The sequence below is a fragment of the Phyllostomus discolor genome, chromosome 2, assembly GCF_004126475.2.
Source record: "Phyllostomus discolor isolate MPI-MPIP mPhyDis1 chromosome 2, mPhyDis1.pri.v3, whole genome shotgun sequence".
NCBI classification, from domain to species: Eukaryota; Metazoa; Chordata; class Mammalia; order Chiroptera; family Phyllostomidae; genus Phyllostomus; species Phyllostomus discolor.
Window position 1 is genome coordinate 122,991,884 of NC_040904.2, and position 24,528 is coordinate 123,016,411.

The 24,528-nt window shown below is 53.1% G+C and overlaps 2 protein-coding genes across 28 annotated transcripts in view; one reads left to right on the top strand and one right to left on the bottom strand.

Annotated features, from left to right (window-relative positions):
- CACNA2D4 (calcium voltage-gated channel auxiliary subunit alpha2delta 4) overlaps positions 1 to 24,528 on the top strand; it is a 128,330-nt gene that overhangs the window by 81,868 nt on the left and 21,934 nt on the right. For 23 of the 25 annotated variants that reach the window (XR_004901454.1, XM_036018450.1, XM_036018453.1 and 20 more), the window contains one exon: positions 1,850 to 1,930. The exons of 1 other annotated variant lie outside the window; for it this stretch is intronic. Coding sequence is in view for 23 of the 24 variants with exons in the window: in XM_036018450.1 (XP_035874343.1) it covers positions 1,850 to 1,930 (81 nt within the window). In the remaining variant the exon portion in view is untranslated. The remainder of the gene's footprint in view (positions 1 to 1,849; positions 1,931 to 24,528) is intronic. One more of the 25 variants, XM_036018455.1, reaches the window with a different exon arrangement.
- Positions 5,123 to 21,567, bottom strand: LRTM2 (leucine rich repeats and transmembrane domains 2). 3 transcript variants are annotated; one of them, XM_028532435.2, is made up of 6 exons: positions 21,018 to 21,566; positions 14,364 to 14,525; positions 13,732 to 13,873; positions 10,633 to 11,223; positions 7,120 to 7,599; positions 5,123 to 6,201 (listed from the first exon to the last, which is right to left on the bottom strand). In XM_028532435.2, exons 3-5 carry the CDS (start codon positions 13,796 to 13,798, stop codon positions 7,145 to 7,147), a joined length of 1,113 nt encoding a protein of 370 aa, XP_028388236.1. In that variant the 5' UTR covers positions 13,799 to 13,873; positions 14,364 to 14,525; positions 21,018 to 21,566; the 3' UTR covers positions 5,123 to 6,201; positions 7,120 to 7,144. The 3 variants fall into 3 exon arrangements, with proteins under 3 accessions (XP_028388236.1, XP_028388237.1, XP_035874368.1); XM_028532436.2 differs by having other exon boundaries at positions 5,123 to 7,599; XM_036018475.1 differs by lacking the exon at positions 14,364 to 14,525 and having other exon boundaries at positions 5,123 to 7,599; positions 21,018 to 21,567.

The window sequence follows — 24,528 nt, forward strand, 5'->3', positions numbered from 1 at the left end:
GCAACCCAAAAAGAGGGCCAGTTGAGTTGGGAGGCAGGAGCTCACTCCTTTTTCACACCCTCGCTCATGCATATGTTTAGAGACACGTGGACACCTCTGCACACGCCCATTCTCCCCCAAAGAAAGAAAACAACAATTTTATTTTAAGGGGAGGAGGAGCCCCAAGGAGGCAGAGGAGTCAGCTCGGGGGTGGGGGCGTAAAGGCTTCCCTCTGCCTCTCTGTGCTGACTCTGCCACCCTTTGACTGGGCCTGGTGGGCTGAGCCTGCCCACGGCTCTGTCTTTTGTCAGTGCCTAAGAAACCCACCAGCACGGAGCAAAGTCTCTCAGGCCGCCCCAGGTCTACTCCACCAGCAAGTGGTAGCCCCCTCATTCACCCCAAGTGCTGGACTAAGAAGGTGGTAGGTGGCCCAGGTGCTGACACTCCTGATGTCCCCCGAGACTGTCATTATGGTCCCACAGCCTATGGAGCATACATACAATGGAAGGTCTGTCCGGGAAAGCAGCCTGTGGGCCTGGGGAAAATCACAGGGGGTCAGCAACCTCAGTATCTTCCAGAAATTTCTAGAAGCAAGGTGACAAAGCCTACTTTTTTATCTATTGTGGTCTCTTACAGCTTCTTCATGGCAAATTCCTACAATCAAGACAACTTCACACATTTCAGGTTCCTAGAATCTGAGTAATTTTAAAATTCTGTGGGTTATATGATTACAGCAAGGTGGGATGGGTAATCTTAGCAAAATAGCAGATAGGAGAAACCAGTGGTTGATTTAACTTCCATTTCAAATAACACCGTAAGAACAACCAGCACACAACAAGATTCTCATGACCTGTTTGTCTCGCCATTTCATGTAATAACATTCTAACAAGAAGCACGTGATCAAATTTTGCCCCTTCCTTAGAATGTTTAGTACTGGAACTTGACCTATAGATATAAGAGTGCTCTGGAAAGCTAATCCAGGCCCATGAATGGGTGAGAATTAAGAAGCCCAAGGTCATGTACTACCCTGTACCAGCTCAGAGCCAGAAAGCTCTGTTTAATGTAGAGCTGAAGCTGCCACCCACATGCTGCACCTTCAGTGGCCTGATTCCTAAAAGAGGTGGAAAAGCAACTTGAGGAAAGTCCCTTGCCCTTCAGGAGCCTGGCAGAGTGTCCTAAAAGAGCAGAATCCAGCTGCAAAGCCAGGAAAGACATGACTGGACAGTGGTGTGGTGGTGGTGAGTGGGCCACCAACAACTGGGATTTATGGAGGGCCTCGGATGTGTGGGCTCTAGCCAGCCAGCCTTCTGTGCCCGATGCAGCCCCGACAGCTGGCTTCCTGAAGGGGCTGTCAGGGCCTCCCTGACTCATGTGACTGATAAAGAACAATCCAGGATCTGCTGCTACCAAGTCCTGGGGCGCAGCCTGTCCTTCTTCTAGAATGAGTCATCTGATGCAATGCAACTATTCTGGTTGGAAGCCATGTCAAGAGAACAGTCACAGAAGGGTCCCCGAGTTCACATGAGCAGCAAACAGACAGATTCACTGCCAGAGACAGAGAAAACTCACAGTATCCTAGTGACACTGGCAGTGCTGCGTTGTCCAGGTGGGCAGGGGCCACAACATACACCTATTTATCTATCAGGTTCAGATCTGCATAGAGAGGGGACAGCACCTGGGCCTCAGGAGGCACTTGGCCAAGACCAAGGTCTGTGGTGGCAGAGCCATCACAGCAACAACTTCCTCAAACACCCCCTCAGTGACCCGAGGATGTCCTCACCTAGTATTTATACTTATCTGCTTGGCCCACCCCAACCACTGCTCTTCCCCAGCTGCTGAGAAAGTAACTGGGCAACTTTTGTTTCCCCAGAAGGTCCAGGTGAGCCGGCGGTGGTAACAGCAAGCACAGCTGTAGCTGTGACCGTGGACAAGAAAACAGCCATTGCTGCAGGTAGGGGCTGTTCTTTATACCCTGAGGCTGGGAAGTTGTGAGTAAATGTCAAGAATAAGGCACACAGTAATAGGAGGACTTCTGCCTACGGTCTGCATGGGTCACAGTCCTCGGCTGTAAGTTTTCTCAGGTGAAATGTAGGACTGAGGGTAGTGGGGTCTTCCCAAGCTATTTTATTTATAAAACAGTAAAACCTTAGATCTAAAAGAGTTTGTGAAATGAGTAAAATAAAGTCCAGAGAGGTTAAGAGTTCTGCTGAAGGTCACACAGGACAGAGATTGCAACCCAGACCTTTCCACCCCTCAGCAGGCTGCTTTCCTCTTCCACCACCTTGGGTCTAGTATCCTTCTGAAGGAAGAATGGGGCTGTGACTCAAATCCTAAAATAAGAACTCAGTATGTGTGCTCAGCATGTGCCAGGCACCTAGGAATCTGCCTGTCATACATGTTCTCATTCAGCCCTGGGAAGCCAAAATCCAGTGAAGCCAAGACTTTTGGCTCCATTTTACAGATGAAGAAATTGAGACACAGAACAGTTCTTTGCCCAAAGTCTTACAGCTAATGATTGACGAAGCTAGAATTTAAACTCAGATCACCTCTCGTAAGGCCCAGGTTCATTGTCCTGTGTTACCATTTGCCTCAAATGTGATGAGAGCACCCAGTGACCCTCACAAGCTCCCTTGGCTTTGTAGCTTCTTAGTGCCTCAAAAAGCCTTGGGCATCTCTGTCTTATTATCTGAGAGCTATCAGGGCTGAGTGATGAAGCCTCCTCGTCCTGCTTCCCAGGAACCCCTTAGCTTCCCAGGAGGGACTCAGCAGCTGGAGTGGGGCAAAGCAGGCAAGATCTGTGCACCTTCTCCCCTCAGGCTGAATGCAGGGCAAAGGGGATGGAGGAACAGGCTGGGCTCAGGCAGAGAGGATCTGCCCCTGCCTTCCTGTCTCAGGGAGGGCCCAGGGACATCCTGAGTCAGACTTCCGGGCTGCTTTGCCCCTGGGGATGAGAGGTGGGGGAGAATATCTTGGTCTGATGTTGCTCAGCACCCGTGTTAGGAAACACCGGCACCGTGGACGGTCTGCAGGATGCACGGCACAGCATTTAGAAGGTACCCAGGACATTTTGACCACCCTTTTTTTTTTTAGCCCATGGCAGGCTAATTCTAAACCCATTTCTGGGCCAAATTATGACCCCAAATTTGTCTCCTTAAAGACTGTTCTGTGGTCTCAGCTGAGCCTGTGCCTGTCTTCCCTTCACATCGTGGGCTTTCTCAGCTCCCACGCACCTCAAAGTCTAGGAAAGAGAAGGGATACAGGGTCAGACTGCTGGCTCTGCTATCCTGCACTCTCCAATTATTTGAAATCTTTTTTAACTCCGAGCTGAATTGGAGCTGGAAGGGGTTGCCATAGAAACTGTGTCCTTCCTGGTGCCTCTGGCTTAGTGCACTGCAGACAATCCCTCTGACACTCTGGGGTGCATAGATGTGACAAGAAGAAGATGAGGCACTGGATACCTGATATTTTAATTATTTGAGGAGTCTCCTTTTTTAATTTCCTCCCACTGGCCTATGGCTCAGCCTCCCTGATCCTGAGGCCTATGGGGGCCTATAGCTCAAGACAGGATAGGCAGCTTGTTTACTATCCCAGCACGTTCATCCCTTGGAAACTGGTGGCATTGTGTGTGTGTGAGCTCCAGGATTGGGTGAGCCCATGCAATTTTGTGCACCACAGAGGCCAGCTCCATACCAGGCAGATGCGTGTATAATGCCATAGATTTGTGCAGAAGGGCAAGCGAATGAGGAAGGATTATTTTCATCTCTAAGCAAGTGATTTATCAACAGCTTTCACAAAATTTCTATAAATCTAACTTTTAATCAGGATCTATTTTCAATTCTCCATGCCCTGCAAGTCCTTGTGTGGGAATATTGCCAAACATAATGATGGTGGCACCATAATCTGCTGAGCTTCTCTAGCACATATCCTGCAGTACACACATGCCCCTGACAGAGGCCTTCATGGTGTGGGCCTGCCGTCTGGAGCTGCATGAGGCTCCTGTCCTCAGAGTGTACATCTGGCCAAAGACCTGTGTGCACACTCTGGATGGCAACTTGAATAATGCATCTGTGCATTGCCCAGATTTGTGCCACACTTGTGAGGGGCCCTGTCCTCTGCTTCTGCAGTGGGGCTTGGGGGAGACTTGGCACGCAAGTCTGCTATAACTGTTAGGGCTATAGGAAGGCAACGCCCCACAGTCATCACCACCTAGAAAAGGGAACAGCCCAGTTCTACCAGGAGTCCAGCTGTGCCCCCAAAATGGGGACCCTGATGGTCTACTTCTCCCTGGGGTTTACTCCTGGCTCACTGGAGTACCCTCCAAAGAAAGGCTGGGAAATAGACTAATGAACCGTGTAGCCCAGGCCCTGTCAGCCAGAGGCCAACCAAGGCCTAGAAGAGGGTCACTAGTGCTTGGGGTGGCCAAGAAACCCTAGAGACCTCACTTACTCCCCCATCTCCTCTCCTGGTCCCCCCTCCCCAGCCCCTCAGTCCGTAATCCTGATTTCCTGCCTTCTGAGATGGAGAGACCGTAGTTGTAAGCTCAGAGTGTGATCTGCCTATCCCTGAAGCCAGTCTTGGAAGTGAAAGATGGTAGTAGAAGAAATGGGGCTCCTCCTTCAGGTCAGCAGACCTCCCCAACCTCACTGCAGCTGATAAAACCCAGTGCACAGGGAAGTTCCCTAATTGTTCATAGGGAGCACCCCCCGCCACCCTCCATTATACAGGGGAGTCCCTCTGAGCAGATGCATGTCTTCCTGCCACATGGGCCTGGTCTGTCCTTGCCTGTCAGAGTGGCTTCACTCAAGCCAGGGTGGATGAGCACCCTCAGGGCACAGAGCAGTGACAGGTCTCACTCACTTCACTGCCACCCAGTGAAACCAACCTGAGGCTCATGTCCCCACCACCAGGCCAGCACATACCACACTCAGGGACAGGCCCATTCTAACCCAGAACTCAGCCTTTCAATCTCTTCCGGTGGCACCCAAGGCAAGTCCATGGGTGGGAGGCTGCCACCTGTCTAGGAAGCTCTGAACATTGGGGTGATGTCTGGCAGCACTTTGTGCAGCTGCCCGAGAGGTGAGGGGGCAGGCAGCCACTCTCCCAGCACCCAAATCCCCTCCCCGCCCAAGGAATTCAGGAAATACATAGGAAAATACAGTCTTTATTGGTCTTCTGAAACAACAAACCAGAAATATAATTTTGCCTTTAAAAATCTTCCATCTCAAGATGGAGATACCACCACTGACAACATCCAACTTTCCCCCCATTCCCTTTAGGCAATCCTCAGATCTGGTTTCAGCTGGCAAACCAAAAGAAGGAAGATGGCCCCCACCCCAGGGAGGGCATTTAGCAGCCTGTGCTGGGGCTCCCTCTGCACCCCCTTTGGTGGAGAATGGTCTTTTCAAAGGCCTTTCTGCCCCCCTCCTACCCTGCTCCCCCACTATGCTCTTCTTTGAGATAGAAGTGCTGAGGGGTACAAAGGTGAGCTGGTCTTGCCCAGTCCTGCGCTGTCCTTCCTCAGACGCTGGGCCTCAGTGTTCTGCAACCTCTTCCTGGGCCACCATTGAGAACCTCCCTCCCAGCCTTAGGGCCAGAACCTAGTCCGATGTCTCCTGCCCTCTGTGGGTCATGGGAAAACCAGTGTCCTGCATCAGACTCATGAGGAAGGGCAGACCTAGAAAAAAGAACAGTGACCCCCGGGCCCTACACAGCCCTCTTCTCACTGCTACTCCCACCGCCCTGCAAGCAGGTATCCCTCCCCCTTTGGTGTAGTTTCAGACAAAGAACAAACAGGACCTGTGACTCATGCTCTGGTTTGGAGTCCAGTCCAGGGGCAATGACAGACTGAGCAAACCAAACCATGGGAAAGGGTGCCCCACCACTGAAGCCGCTGAGCAGAGCGCAGCAGTCCTGGCCCTGCTCCTGTGTCTGTGTGGGAGATGTTGGCAGGCAGTGAACTTCAGCAAAAGCTACCTGTTTTCCCAAGATGCCACCAGTCATTCACAGAGCATGACCAAGGCCCCATCCGAGGTCACAGGCCCAGAGGTTCTGGAGAGGGAGGGTTGAGCGGTGCAGAGCAATGGTTCCTGGACTGCAGGCTACAGGAGTGGAAGTGGTGGGTATCCCCATGGGGCTGGCAGTGATGATGCATTAGGCTCCCTTGGCTCTCAGGAGGCTGCCATCCACACACGCTGCAGCTTCAAGGCCTCTGGGCTGGTGTCCCTGGAAAACCCGGCAGGACAGGTGAGAGGGTTACCATGGTGACAGGCAGGCACATCCACTTGGCCCACTTTAGAGGATCTCAAAGGCATCCTGTGTTGTCAGTTTGGGTTTCTCCCCCCGTGGACTTGAGAAGATTACAGTAAAGCAAGCAAAAGTTCTGTGTTCTGAGGGCTAGAGATCCGAGGGGGGAACATGCTTCTGCTCCCTGAGTTCTCATAGCCTGTGTCTCCATGTGACTGTGCGTGTGCATATGTGTGAGATCTCTTCAACTGATGTGATCTCACCAGTGATGCTATGAGTGTTTGTGAGAGTGAATTACTGAATCCAGGAGCACTGCAGTCAGTGTGGTTTCTAGCAGATATAGGGAGATAATGGCTTCAGCCACAGGAGTGTGTTATAATCACAGCACTGTGCTAGATCCAGATGTCAGGGTTGGTATGATTGCACATGAGTACTAGCTCTTAAAAATTGGACCTAATTTTCACACTATGGATGATTAAGAATATCTCTCTGGCTGAGAAGAGAGTCACAGAAATGGACCATTGACTCTCAGATTACTTCCTCCCCAGCCCCTAAATGCAGATGAGGAGGGCTGAGCAAGAGGTATGGAAAGTGACCTAGCTGTGACTACACCCAGGGCAGGAAGGGAAGTGCTTAGTCCAGAAGCTTCCACTTGCATTCTTTCTTCCCTATGGCCAGAAGTTCAGGGAGATCCCCTAGGTGTTCCAAAGATTTGGTGGCCCAGAAAGGAGCATCAGCAGGAGCCTTCAGCATAATGGCTGCTTCCCCAGTGATGGGAAGTCCACACTGTGGCTGGTTTTCTGGAGGGCTGTGGGGAAGTGGAGTTGGGAACTATGACAGAAAGAAGGGCTGGCCCTTCCTGAAGCAGTTTCCATGAGTTCTCCTTGCCCTTCCTACCTGGGCCAGGTGGAGCTGGGCTCTTTCATGCTACAGAGGAGATCTGCTTCTGGTCCTCATGCTCGCCCTCCGGGTCTCCCATAAGGGGTTGGCGCTTCTTGAGTTCTCGGTGGTACTTGGCCATGAGGGAGGCATAGATGCAGCCATAGGCAGCAGCCACCACCATCATGATACACACGATGCCACAGACAACTCCAGCGATGATCACAGTGCCAATGGCCCGGCGCACGCTCACTGGCCGGTACCTCTGCTTCTGGGGGCAGGCTGTACTGGGCTCAGGCTCGGGCTCGGCGCCTGGTTTGGGCTTCACAGGTTCCGGGCTGGCCTTGGTGCAGGGTGGCCCAGGACTATCCAGCCCAGCCGAACTATTCTCATCCTCCAATTGGGAGCAGTAATTGAACATCTCCATGGGGACCACGCGCATGTCCTTTCCCCTCAGCTCCTTGGGTAGAGTGCAGGCAAGCTGGTCTAGGCGCCCTCCTACATTGGGGAAGAAAAAAGGAAGGGGTGACCAGGCACCCAGAAGCTGGACTCCCCCTCCCCATCACCAGGTCCCAGAAACAGAAGGCCCAGAAGTTCTAGTTTCTATCAGTAATGCAGTCAGTCTTGGGATAACATAGATAGGTGAGGAAGGGAGGAGGGAAACTAGCATCTACGGTCAGTGAGGCATATACATCTTGTCCTTTAATCCATGAAGAAGCCATAGAAAATGGATATTGTTATGATTCCCATTTTATAGAGAAGCACACAACATTTCAGTTGTCAGTCATGTTTACTTGCTCCAGAGCCACACTGGCCCACAGGGTCAGACAATCCTGACATATGTAGTGCTCAGAAAAGAGTTGTCAGTGCAAAGAGAGAGCCAAGAGCCCTGCCAGACCACAGGTCTGCTCTTCTCCTTACCCCTGAATCTGCCTGCTTACCACCTGTATGCAAGCCCGGGGCACTGTGCTCCACACAGCATCTTACTCCTCCAGGGATCCTTCCTCACAAAAAGCACAAAAGTCAAAAGCCAAAAGCCATTGCCAACACCACCACTCTGCCATGTAGGACCTTTTGGTTGCCTAAGAGTACCTCCCCAAGTACAGAGAAAAAGTGTTGGGCAAGAATGTTTTTCTTTTCCTCTTTAGAGCAATCCAGTGGCCCCATCAGCACCCCAACCTTAGCATATCTGAGTGCAGAGTCATCTTGGGAGGGAATCCAGAAGACCTTTACAGGCAAAGGAGGGGGACCAGTACTAATGGTTGGGGGGTGGGGTGCAGGCAGCAATGGGTGCACAGGTTCACTATGACGATGGTGAAGCCTGCTCCACCATGGGGGCATGGAGATGCAGAACACAGGAGGGCAAGAAAGAGAACAGTCCTGGAGAATGAGCAGCCTGGACGTGCCCTGGGAGGTCACAGTTGGGTCCAGTGAAGTCTAGATGCAGGCAACAGACTGCAGTGCATCTCCCAGCCCTGTGTCCAATAGACACACCAATCTTTTACCAGGATCCTGATGAAAACAGCCAAGATTGTTTTTTTTTTTTTGAAGGAGTACAAGGTTGAAAGCAACTCTACTATTAAAAATTTCTGAAAACATACATTCCCAGTTCATGCCCTTTCGTGCTGAGTTTAGTTCCTGATGACTGACGAAAGGGCAAGGGCGTTCCCTAGGGATAGAACATCGGTCTGGGTCTCAAGGCACTTGGCCTCTAGTTCCTCCCTTCCCCTGGCCCCACCCCATGATGCTGACTGCCTAGGTGGCCTTGGCAAGTCTTATAACTGGTGAAATGTGCCCAGGGCTGCCTTTCTATAAGCAAGAGCTGGGTATGGACACAGAGGCAACCTTATCTTCTTCCTCCAAAGACCAGAGGGTGAATCCAGGCTATGTCATCTTGTGCAAATTACTTAATGTATTTACTTGTGAGTCTTAGCTTTCTTGGTTGTAAAATAAGAAAGCTACCTCAATGAGCTTTGAGGATTAAGATAGATAATGTACATGACAAGATGCTTATAAACTGGGTACTATGCAAGTATTTATTATTTCCCCAGTCATGAAAATGGAAGAAATTACCATACTGACTAACATTTTGTGGCACTGTACAGTATGTAAAGTGTTTTAATAACTAAGACAAGAATGTTGTGCAAATAACTGAGATTGTGACTGGGTATGAAATGAAAGGAGTGAGACTTTGATGAAAAATGTTAGCATTTTTTCCCCAGAAAGTTTTGATATTGATTCATTTATTCAGCAAATATTCATTAAGTTTCTACTTTGTGCTGGGCACCAAAATATATCTTATTAAGCCCATTTAATATTATGACTACTACTAGCAAATGAGCAAATAAATAAGTTTTACTGAGAACTTAATTTATGCTGCGCACTTTTTAAGACATTTCACATGTGTTGTTTATTTGATCCTCACAATGATTCTATGAGAAGGATTGTCATCCACCCCAATTTTACACTTGAGGGCACTGACACAGAGACATGAATCAACTTTCTCAAGATCACACAGCTAGTGGGTGGCACAGCCACACATCAAACCCAGATCTGGCACTTTTAACCACCATGCTTACTCCTTTGCCCTCCTTTTCCATTTTATTTAATCATTTCATAAGTCATAGAACTTTCTCAGTCAACAAAAGCGGGGAGGAAAAGAAAGTAAAACAAAGCCATTTGACTTCTTACTAAAGGCTTTGATAACAGAAGTTCTTGGGAGAGAGAGTTGAGATCATCATCAAAATAAAAATTTGGTTTTATCTGGATTTAAATGATATTCCACACTCCTGAAACTGTGGGTATTTAAGAGATTGTTGTATTTAGATAAACAAGGGTGATTTTTCTTCTTCCTTCTATCATGCCAGAGAATCCCAGAGCCATACCTAATGGGACACAGAGAAACATTATCCTGTGTCTTCAAGTTCCCTCATGAAACCTATGAAGGGAGATGAAGCACAGTGAGTCAATCTGAAAGAAAGAGAAAAGAGCCCTGACTGGTATGGCTCAGTTGGTGGGCATTGTCCTACAAAGCGAAAGGTCACCAGTTCAATTATTAGTCAGGGTACATGCCTGGGTTGTTGCAGGTTTGGTCCTAGGTTGTGGGTTCAGCCCTAGGTTGCGGGTTTGATCCCCAGTTGGGTCATGTACAAGAGGCAACCGATTGATGTTTCTCTCTCTCATCAGTCTTTCTCTCTCTCTTTCTCCCTTCCTTCCCCTCTCTCTAATAAATAAATGATTTTTTTAAATGCTGAAAAGGAGAGAGAAGGGAAGAGAATGGAGGGGGTGGGGAGGGAAACACAGAGAAGAAAGAGGAACAGTGGGGAAGGAGGGAGACCATCATCCTGGCCTCGGCCCTGCTGGTCATTTGGAGGCAAGGCTGAGCCTCCTTCAGTATGACTGGTGAAGAGGCAAGGCCACCCCCTGCTCCATGACCTTAGCCCTGAGTCAGCGCTCAGCCTCCAGGAAACATGTTGGACCACAGGTGACCCTCCCAATCCCTCACACCCAGGCAAGGCTGGCTGTGCTCACCTCGATAGGAGAACCATTCCATCCAGTGCTTGAAATCTCGCAGGTTACAGTCACACTCCCAGGGGTTGTCCCCAATCTGCAGCAGCTGCAGGCTTGCTAGGGGTTCGAACGTAAGCCGGTCCAGGTTCTGCAGGCGGTTGGAGCGTAGCGATAGGGAGCGGAGAGCAGGGAGCCCATCAAAAAGTCCAGGGGGCAGCTGGGCCAGGCCATTGATGGACAGGTCCAGGTGGCGGAGCAGGGGCGAGTGCTGCAGCAGGTCTCTGTCCAGGGTCCTGATGCTGTTATTGCGCAGCTGCAGCTCTGTCAGATTCGACAGGTCTCGAAAAATGGAGCTTGGCAGCTGGTCCAGGAAGTTGTTGGATAGGTCCAACCGCTGCAAGCTGGACAGATTGGTGAATGCCCAGCTTGGCAGGGCACTCAGCTTATTGTTCAAGAGCAGGAGGGTTCGGGTGGCAGCAGGCAAGTCTGGGGGCACAATCGTGAGGCCTAGGCCACTGCAATCCACCTCCAGATTGCTGGTATCACACTTACAGGAGAAAGGACAGGCAGGGAGGGCCTCCACAGCATACAGGGTGATCCAGCAGGCAATCCCTGGGGGACAGACAGGTGAAAGGAAAGTGACAGGTGGGGGTTACCACCTCTTGCCTCTAGTCCTCCTCACTAGTTCATGTCATAGTGGCTTCTTGCCTTTATCTCCTTTGACCCAAGCCACAATCAATGCACACACACTTAAAAAGATAACTAACAAACCCCAAACCCTGCTGTATTAATGGACATCACATGGTGTCAGTAGAGATCCTTGCCTCATAGCACATCTGGCAAAGGAATCACTTTCGTGGAATGTGATCCTGCAGAATGGCAGGCCTGAGTCCAGAGGACAAGCAGTGCTGGTCCACAAAGATGCTTCAGTTCATGTGGCAGCCCACGGCGGATCGTTTCAGGAGCTTGGGCCCCACTGACACCATAGATGTTGACAAAGTGAAGGACATATGGATGTTTGGGAAACCTGCTCCCGTGTTTTTCTCCCAGTGTTACTGCCAGGAGAAGGTTCCCTCTGCACACTGCTCCTTCCCCTTGCACTCCCACCCCAACCTGGAGCTGAACTAGGCTGAGACATGCCACACATTAGGGAGAGAGCACAAGGGTGCACTCTAAACCTGCCCCTCAACAACCCCCACCCCCAGTGTGTCAGACCTGCATGAGTCCCACATCCAAGATGGGACCAGTGACTTAGGGTGAGGACCAGCCAGGAGCCCAGCCCACCCAGGGTCCAATCTAGAGACCACTGTGCAAATGATGAGGATGAGACGCACAATTCCACTTCCCACTGGAGAGTACTTGTTCCCAGGCCACTGTAAATCATAAGGCCTAAGACAAGTTCCATATTTATTCTCATCCTAAAACCATTCATGCCTATCATAGCCTGAGTTCCTGTTCCTAAGGGCTGCAGGGTAGTTTCTGCAGAATGGATCTGTTCACAGCATTCCTTCTGTGGTCCCATGCTTTACCCAAGACTCTTCTGAGTAACCCAGCAGAATGGCCAGGAGCAGAGGTAGGGCCTCAGAGAACTATTACAAAAGGGTAGCTCATTCCATTGTCCAGCAGACTTTTCTAAGAGTGACTGAAAAATCCCCCAAACTGTCCTCCTAAATATCAGAGAAGCCTGCTCACTGTGAAAGGGAAAAGGGATGAGTTCAGACTAGCTCAGCTTCACCAAGTCAACCTCAAGAAGCCCAGAGGAAAGGCCCCAGCCCAAGAAGCAATGGAAGTGTCCAGCCCTAGCTCATAGCCTAGGTGGCTTCACCCAGAGAAGCAACAGCCACCTGACCCTGAGTGCCTGGCTAGAATGCTCTTTAGTCTGGTAGGTGTCTGGTTATCTGGTGTTCCAAAGGGCAGAACTAGAAGAACAGGATGGACTTATGTCCCTCCCCTGCCTGGAGGATCGATGACAGCTGAGAGATGACACACTGTAAGGCTGACACCTGAGCCTCTAGGGGAAATGAGCACAGGCTTCGGCATGGAAGCCAACTGGAGACCGTTCCTGGCCATGTGGAGGCACCTGCTGCTCCCTCTCACCTCCTCACACTCTGAGCCCACATGCTGCCAGGTTAGGCTGCCCCACACCACCCTGCACTGTGCATATAAAAATCAACCTTCTTCAGACTTCACACTCCTGAGAAAAAATTTCAACCTAGTTAGCACCCCTCTCAAAAGATTCTATGTACCTAGAAGCCACTCCTCCCCCACCCTCAAGAAATTCTGAGTGGCACAAAAGTCCTAGTGACAAGAAAATATAATCCTGTATTGCGAGGTGTTGAGTGATGCCAGAATGAGGTTGAAAGGGGATCTGAGTGGCTCAGGGATCAGCCACCCTCGTGTGGTGAATAATTCAGGCCACCTGTGTTCGGCAGCTGCCTGGCTGGGCTGACCGTGCGAGGGGGGATGTCAGGCAGAGTATGTCCCTCAGGACCACCTTTTGCCTCCTACCATGGAGCCTTGGGCAAACTGGTCCTCACTGACCTTGTCCCTTTAGCTCGTACAAAGAGAATTCTTGGGGCTTCTTCCACCCTGGCAGCTCTGTAAGTTTCCTTGTGGGTAATGGAGGGTCTGTTTCCGCACATGCAGGAGGTGTTGGACCCAGCCTAAGGTCCTTTCCAGCACCACATCCCAACAGCCCACGAGTTGCCCTCATTTTAGAGTTGGGAAGACGGAGGCATAAGAGAGGTCTCCAGGTTCACCCAGCAGGTAGTCCAGTGAGACGAGAGGGAGACCCACTTTACAGCGACAGGGCCACAGGAGCTGGAACCACTGGCAGGGCTGGGGGACTTCATGGTTCAAGAACAAACCAACTTGGGGAGACAGAATCATCTGTCATGGCCTCCAGCTCCTGATCTAACCACTGAAGCTCTCAGCAGTGACCCTTTCTCTAGCTGCCACAGGTATCAGAAGCATGGCGGGTCTGCACAGGGTAAGCCCTGACTTCCCAGAGCCAGGCCTTGGGCCTACCAGGAGATCCTAAACCTTTCTGCAGCCAGGATGCCTCACTGCAGGCCAGGCTGACCCCGCCACCCGGACCCTGCCCCACCCCACCATACTCACAGGAGATCTGCCGCCACTGCAAGGCCAGCCTGGTCCTCTGCTCAGGGCCACTGCCCGGGGCCAGCATGGTGAATGCCACAGCTCTCACAGCTCTGTACCTCTGGGGACAGAGGAGCCCCTTGGTATGCACCGCCGGTCAGTCCTGAGAGAGAGAGAAATAGAAGGCGCTCCGCAGAAGCAGGCATTTGAGCCCCAGGCCCATCCAGCCCAGGGGTTAGAGAGAGGGCCCCGGTGTCTCTTTACACTCCTTGTCATCCCCTCTCCTGTTCCCAGCTACAATTCCCTGGGTGGGGGGAAGAAGAGGACTAAGGGGGCAGAGACTTCAGGAAAGCTTCCATCTCCCTGGGGTGATGGGGGCTGCAGGCAGGGGCTCAGGCGACCCGACCCGGGAGCCCTCACGCTGAGGCACAGTGCTGAGCTCTGCGCTGTGGATGCAGGAACTACCCCACACTCTCCCCAGTGTCCCCACTCCCAGCCCCTTCTCCTCTTCTGGTTGCCTCTCTGGTGTGTTGGTCTCTGAAATGTTTTCAGAGCCATATGGCCTTTCTGTGTCACAGGGGAGAAACTGAGGGACATCTCTGCTGGGCAAGCACAGTGAGATCACAGCCCCTCCCATGCTCTTACACTCTTACCATGGCCCCGAGGAGGCAGGGAGCAGGCCCTCCTCAGGTGCTCTTGCTGCCAGGCGGCCCCTGCTTCCCCTCACCTTGGCCTGAGGTGAGAGTCGAAAAGCTCGGTGTCTGCCAGCTAGTCTGTAGTAAGACTCACTGGCTCAGGGCTTCATGCTGCAGCAGCTGGTTGAGACAGGGACATGGAGGAGAGGTGAGATGTCAAAGCAGGTTTCTCTTCCAGAGAGAACAGAAGAGGGCCTCAAGGACCTGCCTGCCCCAATCCAATGACTCGTAAGTGGGGGACAGGCCCTCCTCTGGTCCCCACTTCCTTCCCGGTTTGGCCAACAGCCCTTAGAAGGAGCCAAGAGCCTCCTCCTCGCTCCCAGCCCCATCAGAGGGTGGACAAGGGAACTGTGGTTCTTGCCACTACAGCTAGCACAGAGCAAGGTGGGGAACAGGATGGTGGGGCCGAGGGAGACTCTACCAACAGCCCAGCCCCCTCTTGCTCCCAAAGGCACAGTCCTGTCATTCGCTGCTCCTGGTTGCCTCCTGTAATTTGACCTTTCTTGGTTGTCTAATTCATCCTTGGGTGATTCTTCACTGCAGCCCCTCTCTCTCCTCCCACAAGCCTGGTTAATTCTGGGAGCCCAAGAAGCCAGTGGCAGAGTTAAGCAGACAGCTGAGGAGGTGGAAAGAGCTGCTGAAATCTTGGGTGAAGCAGGGTTTCCCGCAGGCATCTAGGGTCCTGCCGCAGCTCTGGGTGTCTGTCATCAAGTCTCTGCCCCACCCCCTTGGTTGCAGCTGTCTCCTGCAGGGTGCCAGAATGCGCTGAGAACACAGCAGCCCCACGGGACTCTCTGCTGTGCTCCCAACAAGGGCAGCCTGCTCAGGACAGGAGGGGCCCTGCCTGTTCCTGGCTTCATCTTCATTCTCCCCCTCTGCCACATCAGGAGGCTCAGTTATGAAGGCCTCATGGTGGCTGGCAGTGTGTCTCAACAACTGGGTACAGATGTGTGGTGTGGGCAGCAGTCCAGTCCTCACAGTGCCTCCTGGACAGTTCCCAAGACTTGGGCTGAGGTGTGGGGTAGATGTTTTGAGTAGCTCAGGTGTTGTTCCCTGGCTGCTCTCCCAGGGCCAGGCCAGTGGGGCGCTGGTTCAAATCCTCGTCAGGTCAGTCCCTGGCTGTGCAGCCTTAAGCAACCAGCATATACTCTCTGGGCCTCAGTTATCTTAGCTCTAAAAGTGATGACTATACTACTTAATTATGTGGAATTCCTGTAAAGACCAATCTAATTAAGGGAGGAGAGTTAACATTTACTATAGTTAGAACATAAATTACCTTTCAAGATAATTCAGGTGAATGTGCCCAGCTTGGACCTGAGCCCAAGAGAGATGGGAGGAAATACCAGCAGCTCACAGCAGGCCTATGAAACACCTCTTACTGGTCCCACCAACCTCACGTGGGCCAACTGCTGTCCTCCCGAGCACGAGCTGCATTCCCGAGCCTGCCCAGGCCAGTGGACCATCGAGAAGCTCCCTGCAGGGCGGGATCCCAAATACCACCTCACAGGCCTCTGTCACAGACAGCAGTGTCCACCCTCTCTCTGTCCCTCAGGTCCAGACCCTCAGAACAATTTTTTACTCCAGCAAGAACCTTTCATAGCAAAAACTCACAGCACCCACATGGTACTAGAGCAGGTCAGTGCCCACCCAAGGCACAGAGACAATGACTAACTTGCCCAAGGTCACAAGTAGGTCAGGGATGCAATTGCAGGTTTCTGAGCCTGACTGCTCATGCACTCCCCAGGGGCTGTCACCCAGCATGGCCCCTGTGGGGAGACACTGTGTGCTCACAGAGTGGGGTGCACACAGGCTCCCAGCTCCCAGACACGTGTTTGGAGCTCCCAACACAGCACGTGGTGCAAACACACACCCACAGAGAGCCGTGCAATGAGGCATGTGTTAGCACACGCATGCATGCCCACATGCATGCACATACGATGCCCTGCTGGCAGCCCTCCAGCACTCCTCCTCACAGCCAGCTTTCAGGTAGCAGGGTGAGAAGCCTGGCAGTTCCCGAGAGCCCCAGCCAACAGATGTCCAGGGACAAGTCCAGCCTAGAAGTAAGGTGTATAGCAAACCCTCCAGGGTGGTCCCTACCCCAGGATGTGTTCTCTGTTCACACCCACACAGAGATGGGGACCCAATCTAACCATTGGTTCCCACTCTACCCAGCTTCCTGCAGGGAATCAGCGGGTGGAGAACCCCTCTCACCCAAGCCCAGGCCCTATTTCCACCTTAGCCTCCTCTCCTCTTCCAAGCAGATACTCCTTTCTACCCCATCTACCCTTCCCTGGCCTCAGTGTCCTCCAAGAAGTGAGCCAGGGGTTGACCAGCAAGCACCACTCCGTGGAGGTGGTGGCTTCAAGGGCAGGTCCTGATGCCCTGTCCCCAGAATGATGTCACTATACAAAGCAAGTCAGGCAGGTCTCTGCCATGCAGACCCACAGGTGATATCTTGCAAGGTGTTAGGACACTGTTGGCCCTGGTATCTCTAGAGAAATGTGAAAGGAATGAGGAGCCCGGGTCCATGAGGGGGACCTGTGTTCCCTGGGGTGTTGACCCTGCCTCCTTGAGCACCAGAAAAGTGGCCCTTACGGAGATATGGGCTTGAGCCCAGCACATTCTAGCTCTTGGCCTCTGTCCATCAGCACATCTCCAACCAAAGTGCCTCTTCTCGCCTCTGGAAGTCTCCAGCCTCATTAGGAAAGGGATGACCTATATGAGGAAGCTGGGGGAGCAGCTGCTACAGCAAGTGCTGACGGGCTGCTGGAATAAACTACTGCCATCCAGGAGGGCAGACCCCACCCAGGGTGGAGAATGGGGGCAGACAAAGAGTCAGGGGCCCTGCCAGAAAGCTCTCCTCTCCAAGCCCCACAGTCTTGTGGCTCTAGATGCTGGACCTGCTCCAAATCTTCATGAGACTTTTTGTCCCAGTTCCAGAGAGAGAGACACCAGAGAGCAAGGAGGAACCTTCTCCACTGGGCTTTTCTGGGAGAACCAGGATAGGGCCGAGGAGCTAAAAGCAGTCAAGTAGGGAACTCCCTGGGAACGGAAACATAGGGCTAAGTGCTCCTACCCAAAGTGTGGTCCATGAACCTGCTGCATGGGCTCACCTAGGAACCTCTTAGAAATGCAGAATCTCAGGCCCTGCCCCAGGCCAACTGATTTAGAATCAGCATTTTCACAAGATCCACACCATTCATATGCATATTCCAGTTTGAGAAACACTGGGCTGGATCACTTCTCTCCCAGCTGATCCTAGCACCCCCAGGAGGCCACGCTGGTCTGTCTGTGGAAGCCAGGCACCAGCCAGGTGGTGTCAGTGACCTGGGCAGAGAGGAGAGGGCACTGGCAACAGCCCCTCCTTCCAGAGCCTCTGAATGTGGAGGAGGCATTACCATAGCTGCAAACACCCGGGGACAGTGTCCGTAGCCCTCATGACAGCTCTAGGAGGATAGTGGTATTACTAACACCATTTTGTAGATGAGGAAAACTGAGGCACAAGAAATTGAGTAACTTCCCACAAGTTAGGTAATGGAAGAATGCAGCTCTGGGCCTCAGTGGTCTGGTGACAAAGCTCCTAACTCAGCTGCCGTTATAGGTTTTCAGGTCCTTTCTGTTCCTGACTCACTTCCACACAGAGAGGTTCCTGATACAGGAAGGAAAGGGCAGAAAAGGGAGATGCCACCTTTCATTTGTGCAGAACCTCACGGTTAATGGGCGTTTCCTCATTTGCTCTCTCACTGGAGCTGAGCAGACGCGTGTTCTTATCCCTCCTACTCTGGGCCTTGCTGGACTGAAACGCACGCCAGGTCTTACCCTCCCCTACCTCCCACCTCCCACCCCCCGCTGCCCTCTGTCCAGAAATATCACAGATGCATCAGGAAAAGCTCCAGAGGCTAAGATCTGGTCAAGAGAGTGGAGGGGGCTTTATAGAGGTCATTCTCATGGAGGGTGAGGTGCTGAGGTGAGGAGGGTGGGCTGGGAGCCCCAGGGATGCCAGGGTGGGAAGGCAGTGATGGAACAGGAGGCAGCAGGAAGAGCAGAAGGTTCCACATGCTCCCGTTGAGCTAAGTAGGTGCAGTGTCCCCTGGAGCCTAGGGGGTGGGACCCACTTCCCTGGGGGGCACCCATGGCGAGGAGCAGCCTGCCCTGCTCTCATTCCCTGCAGATGCTCAGGTTAGGATGACTCCAAGCCCTAGCCTCTCACGCCTCTGCCCCAGCCACCTCTCCTACAGATGGAGGTTAATCCTCCAAGTAAAGTGGGCTTAGGCTCCAGCTAGAAACCACCAAGCAACCCACCACAGGCCTGGTGTCCATGCCCCTTCCTCTGATGCTTCTGCATGTTCACGCCCCCAAGTCAGGTGTCCAAACCACGCAGCCAGTTAATGCCCATTGTGCCTCAACCTGGGGTTCCTGACCCCTAGGAAGGCATGCTGGCCCCACTGTGCACACCCTCCCTGACGTCTCCCTTTGATCAAGGCACCTAGACTCAGAAAGAGGGTCCCCCTCGGCACCAGACTCACTGAACCTAGAAGCAAAAAGGGACTTTGCAGTCTTCTCTGCACCCCTTTCGTTCTGCAGAGAGGTGAAGGCCACAGGCTAGTGAGAGGCAGGGCTGGGGTTGGTGCCACTTCTTAGAGCTGCAAGGACAGTGTCCTCCCGACCCAGGGGGTCAAAGAGGGACCTGGATGGCAGAACGTCCCAAGCTGAGCCACGTGTGGCAGGGACCGTGCTTAGCTGGGCTCCCCGACCTGCTGCCTCCACCCGGGGCCATCCAGGCCCTGCCAGGAGACACTCTCAGTCTTTCCCTGCCAGCTGGCCCCTAACACATGCTGCCCAGGCAGCACAAGCAGGCTTTTCAAATTCTCTATATTTGTACTTGGAATAGACAAACGCTTCTGGTTCATTTTTAAATGCATGCCCTATTCTCGCCCCTGGCTTCCTGCACCTGGTTTCTTTGTCAAGCATCCCCAGTCCCCAACAGACCCTCTGGGAAGTGGAACAAAAAGCCCCTAAGTCAGTCCTCGTGAACAAGCTGCCAGCTCACCGAGGCCCTGACTCTGGGGCCAGAGCCGGGCTGGCAGGGGCGAAGGAGGCCTGATCTGGGGGTAGAAGGAGGGGGACCCCAAGAGAGGAGACACTTCTGCTTAAGCTCCTTCTCCTCTCCCCACCCCAGAGTGCCCCAAATACCCCGACATTACATAAACTCCCTGCCCCCTCGGCATGCTGCCCACTTAGCCCAAAGCAGCCCCCAACTCCTGGCTTAGGTGCCTGGGAAATGGAACAGGGTTTGCTTATCTTGGCCCCAGACCCAGCTTCCAGACAAACCCCAAAGAAAGCAGATCAGTTGCCTAAAAAACCTCCTCCCTTCCCCTGCCACCCCCGCCTGGCTTTCCTGGTCTCCCTCTCTGGCAGCTCCAGGGACTGTGCCAGTGAGGAGACGGGGTGGGAAGAGCAGGAAGCTGCTGTGGGTTTCCCTCCAGGCTGGACTTCCCCCGCCCATCTCCACGTGCTTAGCCTCCCTCCCCTCCCCCAGCTGATGTAGTTATCTAAGCTGCAGAGTGTCAATCCGAGTCACAGCCAGCATGCCTTGACAGCCAGGAGCCAATCTCACCACCATCACCCCCAGAAACACAGAGCACACGGCTCAGGGAGGAGACAAAGCAACCACCTGGAACTGAGTGGGAGGTGGGGACTCCCAGTCAGACCCTCTCTCTGTCTTGTCAGTATGGACCTTGGGGCTGCTGAGAGAGGCAGTCCTGCTCCCACTCAGGTGTCCATGACCCACTGGGCCGGGAAGCCAGGTAGGCATAGCCTGTTTGCAGACTACCTGCTCCCCCTAAGCTAAGTCCACACCCCCACTAAACCCCAGGTGAGCTGGGAGCAAGGCCTGGGGCCCACCAAGGAAGAACTGCAAGGTTCTTCTCCCTCATCCATTCCCAGCCACACCCCCACCAGGGTGGCTTCCCCCACAGCTGTGTGGACCCACATCCAGCCAGGCAAAGGCTCCTCTGCAGCCTTGTCCAAGGACAGCCGCCCGGAGGCCATGGCCCCATACTGGGGTACCCTGTAAAGAGGCTGAGACCATAAGGTCTGTTCCCAGGCCTGTCATCACAGCCCTCCAGCCCACCACCCCACCCTGTGCCACCATGCTCTGTACCAGCCCTCTCTCCAGCACCTTTCTTCCCACAGAACCAAGTTCCTCAGGCTGTCTGCTGAGCTGGGCGGGCAGACTGCACAGGGTTCTTGGCTGGCTGTCCCTGTGCGGCAGGGACTGGCTTCTATGCCACACAGGCCTGTCATCTGGCACTGGCAGTGCCGTCCTCCCACCTGTCCTTCCCTAGCCCCCCTCTCCCCAGCAGAATCCCAGCTCCGGTCCCTAACACTGTGAGGTCAGAGTTCCCTGTGCCATGTACCTCTGGGCCGCCCAGATGCCCAACCCTGAGCCCTTCCCCAGCCCCGGCATTGCCCCCAGGCAAGGGGCAGCAGCACCTACCTGTCTGTGCAGGGCAAAGAGATCCAGCGAAGATGGGATTCAAGTCCCCATGCCCCAGCCACCCTCTACCCCCACGAGTCCTTTATTCCTTCCCACCAACGCACAGCACTCACCTTCTTTCACCCTGACCTCGAGATCCTGAAATCAAGTAGCTGTAAACTGTCCAATGAGCCGCTCCTGGGATTCCTGGAGAAACCCAGGCAGCACCGCCAAGCAGAGCGCAGTGGGCACTGAGCCCCCAATCCGGCGGGAGCAGGGACCTGGCACGCAGCGCACCGCACGGGGAGAAGGAATGCCTGCCGCCGCTGCTGCCAAGGGGACAGGGCTGCTGGGTCAATAACAAACTGAGAGGGAAAGAGGGAGGGACAGAGAGGAGAGGGGAAGAAAGGGGAGAGGAAAAGAGAGCACGCGCGAGCAAAGAGATGGAGCAATGGAGTGACAGCTGGGGGTACATCTGTGATGCCAGCGACAGTAGCACACACAGCCGGAGGAGCGCGCGCACAAGGCGCGCGCACTCACCGGAGGCGCTCAAGGCCGGGCCGGGGAGGGCAGCGCTCACCCTTGAAATGCTCACATTTCAGTGGAAAAAGGGCCTATGGATTAATAGCTCCCAACTCCAGGGAGGCGAAACGCTGTTTTACCATGCATCTCCACCTTCCTTCCCCTCCCCGCTCTGCTCCAGTGCCCCGCCCTCGGCCCCCCTCTCCAGCTCAGCCTCTCCCCTCTCTCCCTTTTCCTTTGGGGAAAGGGGGTCAGGACCCAGCTGGCAGGGGGCCCCTGGGAAGCTGGGTCTGTCACCTGTTCAAACATGTGGGGTGGCATTGCCCATCCTGCCTGTGGAAAAGGAAAAACTGAACCCTTCTCTCAGTCAAAGGGGCATTCATTTCAGGCAGGGTAATTGGAGGGGCTCAGAGGGGGGCCATGTGCCTGCTGTCCTCAGAAGGAGTTCGGAGCCTACAAGCCAGGGTCACATAGTCATGCAGAGGTCACTGAACCTCACTACCCACAGTCCCAGGCTACTTAGTGAAGCAAAATGTCAGGACCTGCTGGCGCTGGTGGGCATGCTCTGTAGGGCCCTGAGTCGAGGAACACAGGTAGGTATTCAGGAACTCAGAGGCCTCTTTACTAACCAATCAGGATGAAGACGTTGGAGAAACTGATATTCTAAGAGACAACCAGTGTCTGATCCAAAGGCAAAGGAAGCTAAGCTGATGGCCTGGGCATTGACCCCAAAGTGACCCTTCCTTGCAGTTCTTAAAGCTGGCCAGACAAGCAGATGGCAGATTGTGTGGCATGCTGGCAATGCCGGAGGTGTCGGGGGTATCCCAGAGTCCCTCTTGCATTTCACATTCTTTCCTGGGGGATTCACCATCAGGCCTGGGGGTGGGGGTGGAGAAAGCCCCCTGACTTAGAACACCAATACCAGGACACTCTTGCCCCTTCTTTCTGTCTGCTCTGCAGGCCACAACAGCAGTGGAGGGCCCGGGCTGCTGTCCCAGGGTGGGGGAAGAGCCTTTTACCTCCTGAGAACGCCCCTCACCTACACAGATGTTACATGCATCTTGCCCTTCAGGCTAAATGCTACCGACCACCCCGAAACACACTTCCCACTTTGCAGCCCCAGAACGCATGTCCTTCCCTGAAGCTGGAATGCTTCCCTGAAAAACTAAACCACAGCATGGCCTCCTCTGTGACGTTTCCCTGGCTAGTCCACAGACTGGACCTTCTCCTCTCATCTATGGCCTTTCTTTAGGCCACCCTGTGGTTATCACAGAAAATGTATGGCAGCTTTCTGTGGTGGCTTTGCCTGTTTTCCTGTACCGTGAGCAGTTCCAGAGGAGGGCCTTGGCCTCGCCCCAGCGAGCACTGAGCGGGGGAGGGGAGGGGAGACCCAGGCTAGGGCCCAGAGGCTGCATAGTTGGACTCTGCCACTCACTAACTCACTCGGTGATTTTCAAACCTCTTCATCTCATGGCACACATAAACTAATTACTAAAAATCTGCAGCATGCCAAAAAATATATATTTTTTACTGATCTGGCAAAAAAACAGGTATAATTTTGATTCATTCACACCAGGCACCTATTTTGTTGGCTGTCGTCATATTTTTATTTGATAATCTAAGGAAAAAGAGGTCAGTGCCCCTGACTAAATGGTCAGGTATTGCATGTTTTAAAAATTCTTGTGGCTCACCAGTTGAAAGTTGCTCTGGGGGTGGGGGAAATAAGGAGACTAAATGGTAATGGGAAAATATAATAAAGATTAAAGATTACTTCTGAAACACAAAAAAGAAAAAGAAAAACAGAGGAAATCGCTCAACTAGCTAATAACTGGTACATTAACTGACAACTCAGGGCCTGGGCTTTCTCCTGTAGAACAGGAGAGTGGGGTGGCGAGGCCTCTGGTCTCCCTCCCGGCAGGGGCACTCCGTGACCCAAATATTCGCTGCACACCTGCAGACTCCCCCCTTGCGTTCAGCAAGGTGGCCCCTCCTAAGGCTGCAGTCTGGAGCCTGGGTTATCCAGGCAGAGGAGGGAGAGGACGAAGTAGATATGAGACCTAGGAGGAAAAATACGGAATTTCTGACTCCTCGGGATCATGGCCCTGGCAGGCACTATTCCTCTGTGCATGTGAAGGTGAGTGTGAGTGTGTGTGTGCGCACAGCTGTTTTGTTTTGCCTTCTGTGATGACAAAGCAGCACTGAGGTGACAGCCAGGACCCAGGCAGAGCGAAGAGGTTCATCTTGATAAGCCGTCTGCCGCCTGTGGCCTTATTGAGGCTCTTTGTTAGGTTGTCTGCCAGCCAAAGAGATCTTAAAGAAAAGCTGCTTTGGAAGAAAGCCCGAGATCATTGTGGAGAAGCAGGCGAGAGAGGGGCAGGAGAGGGACGAGGCTGGGCTAGGGCCAGGAATAGGGGGTCTAATTTCTCCTCTATCAGGTTGTGGCAGTTCCCTTCAGGATGGAGGTCAGAGTCTAAAACAAAGATCCACATGCAGAGGCATGCGGCGGGTGGGGCGGGGGCTGCACGTCACCCCATGAGGGGTGGGGGAAGCTGCCCTCCAAGGCCAAGTGTGCCCTCACATTCCCTGGGGCCCTTTCACTTGGATTTCTGATGTCACCATGAGTTAGTACTGAGCCTGCCTATGAACAGTGCCATGTGATATGAGCTCCTGCACAGTAGATTTATTAGGAGGTGCTGGAGGAAGGCAGCCAGCCTGGCGCTGCCCCGGGTGAAGGTCCACCAAGGCTCTGACAATAGCTAACAACCCAAGTAGCAAGTGACCAGAACAGGAACCCAAGCTGCCCTGGTGGGTACCCCAGGAGAGAAAACTGGGCTTTCTCAGTGTCTGGGGAGGAAAAGCACTATTTGGGTTGTGAGGCAGGAGCTGAACAGAACGATTTGAAATGATTAAAGCCAAAGGGTACGTGCCATTGAACCTGGCAGAACACAGTGGGTTTGTTGTTGAGATTGTTCCCGTACTCCTTGCCACCTTCCCCATTCCATACCAGCCAGCATCTGATGGTGCCTATCATAAGGAAGTTCTTCGTGTCCCACCCAAATTCCCCATTTAGTGGATTTCCTCCTAGGTCTTCAAGGGAATCAGAGCACAGCTAAATCTCTAGGA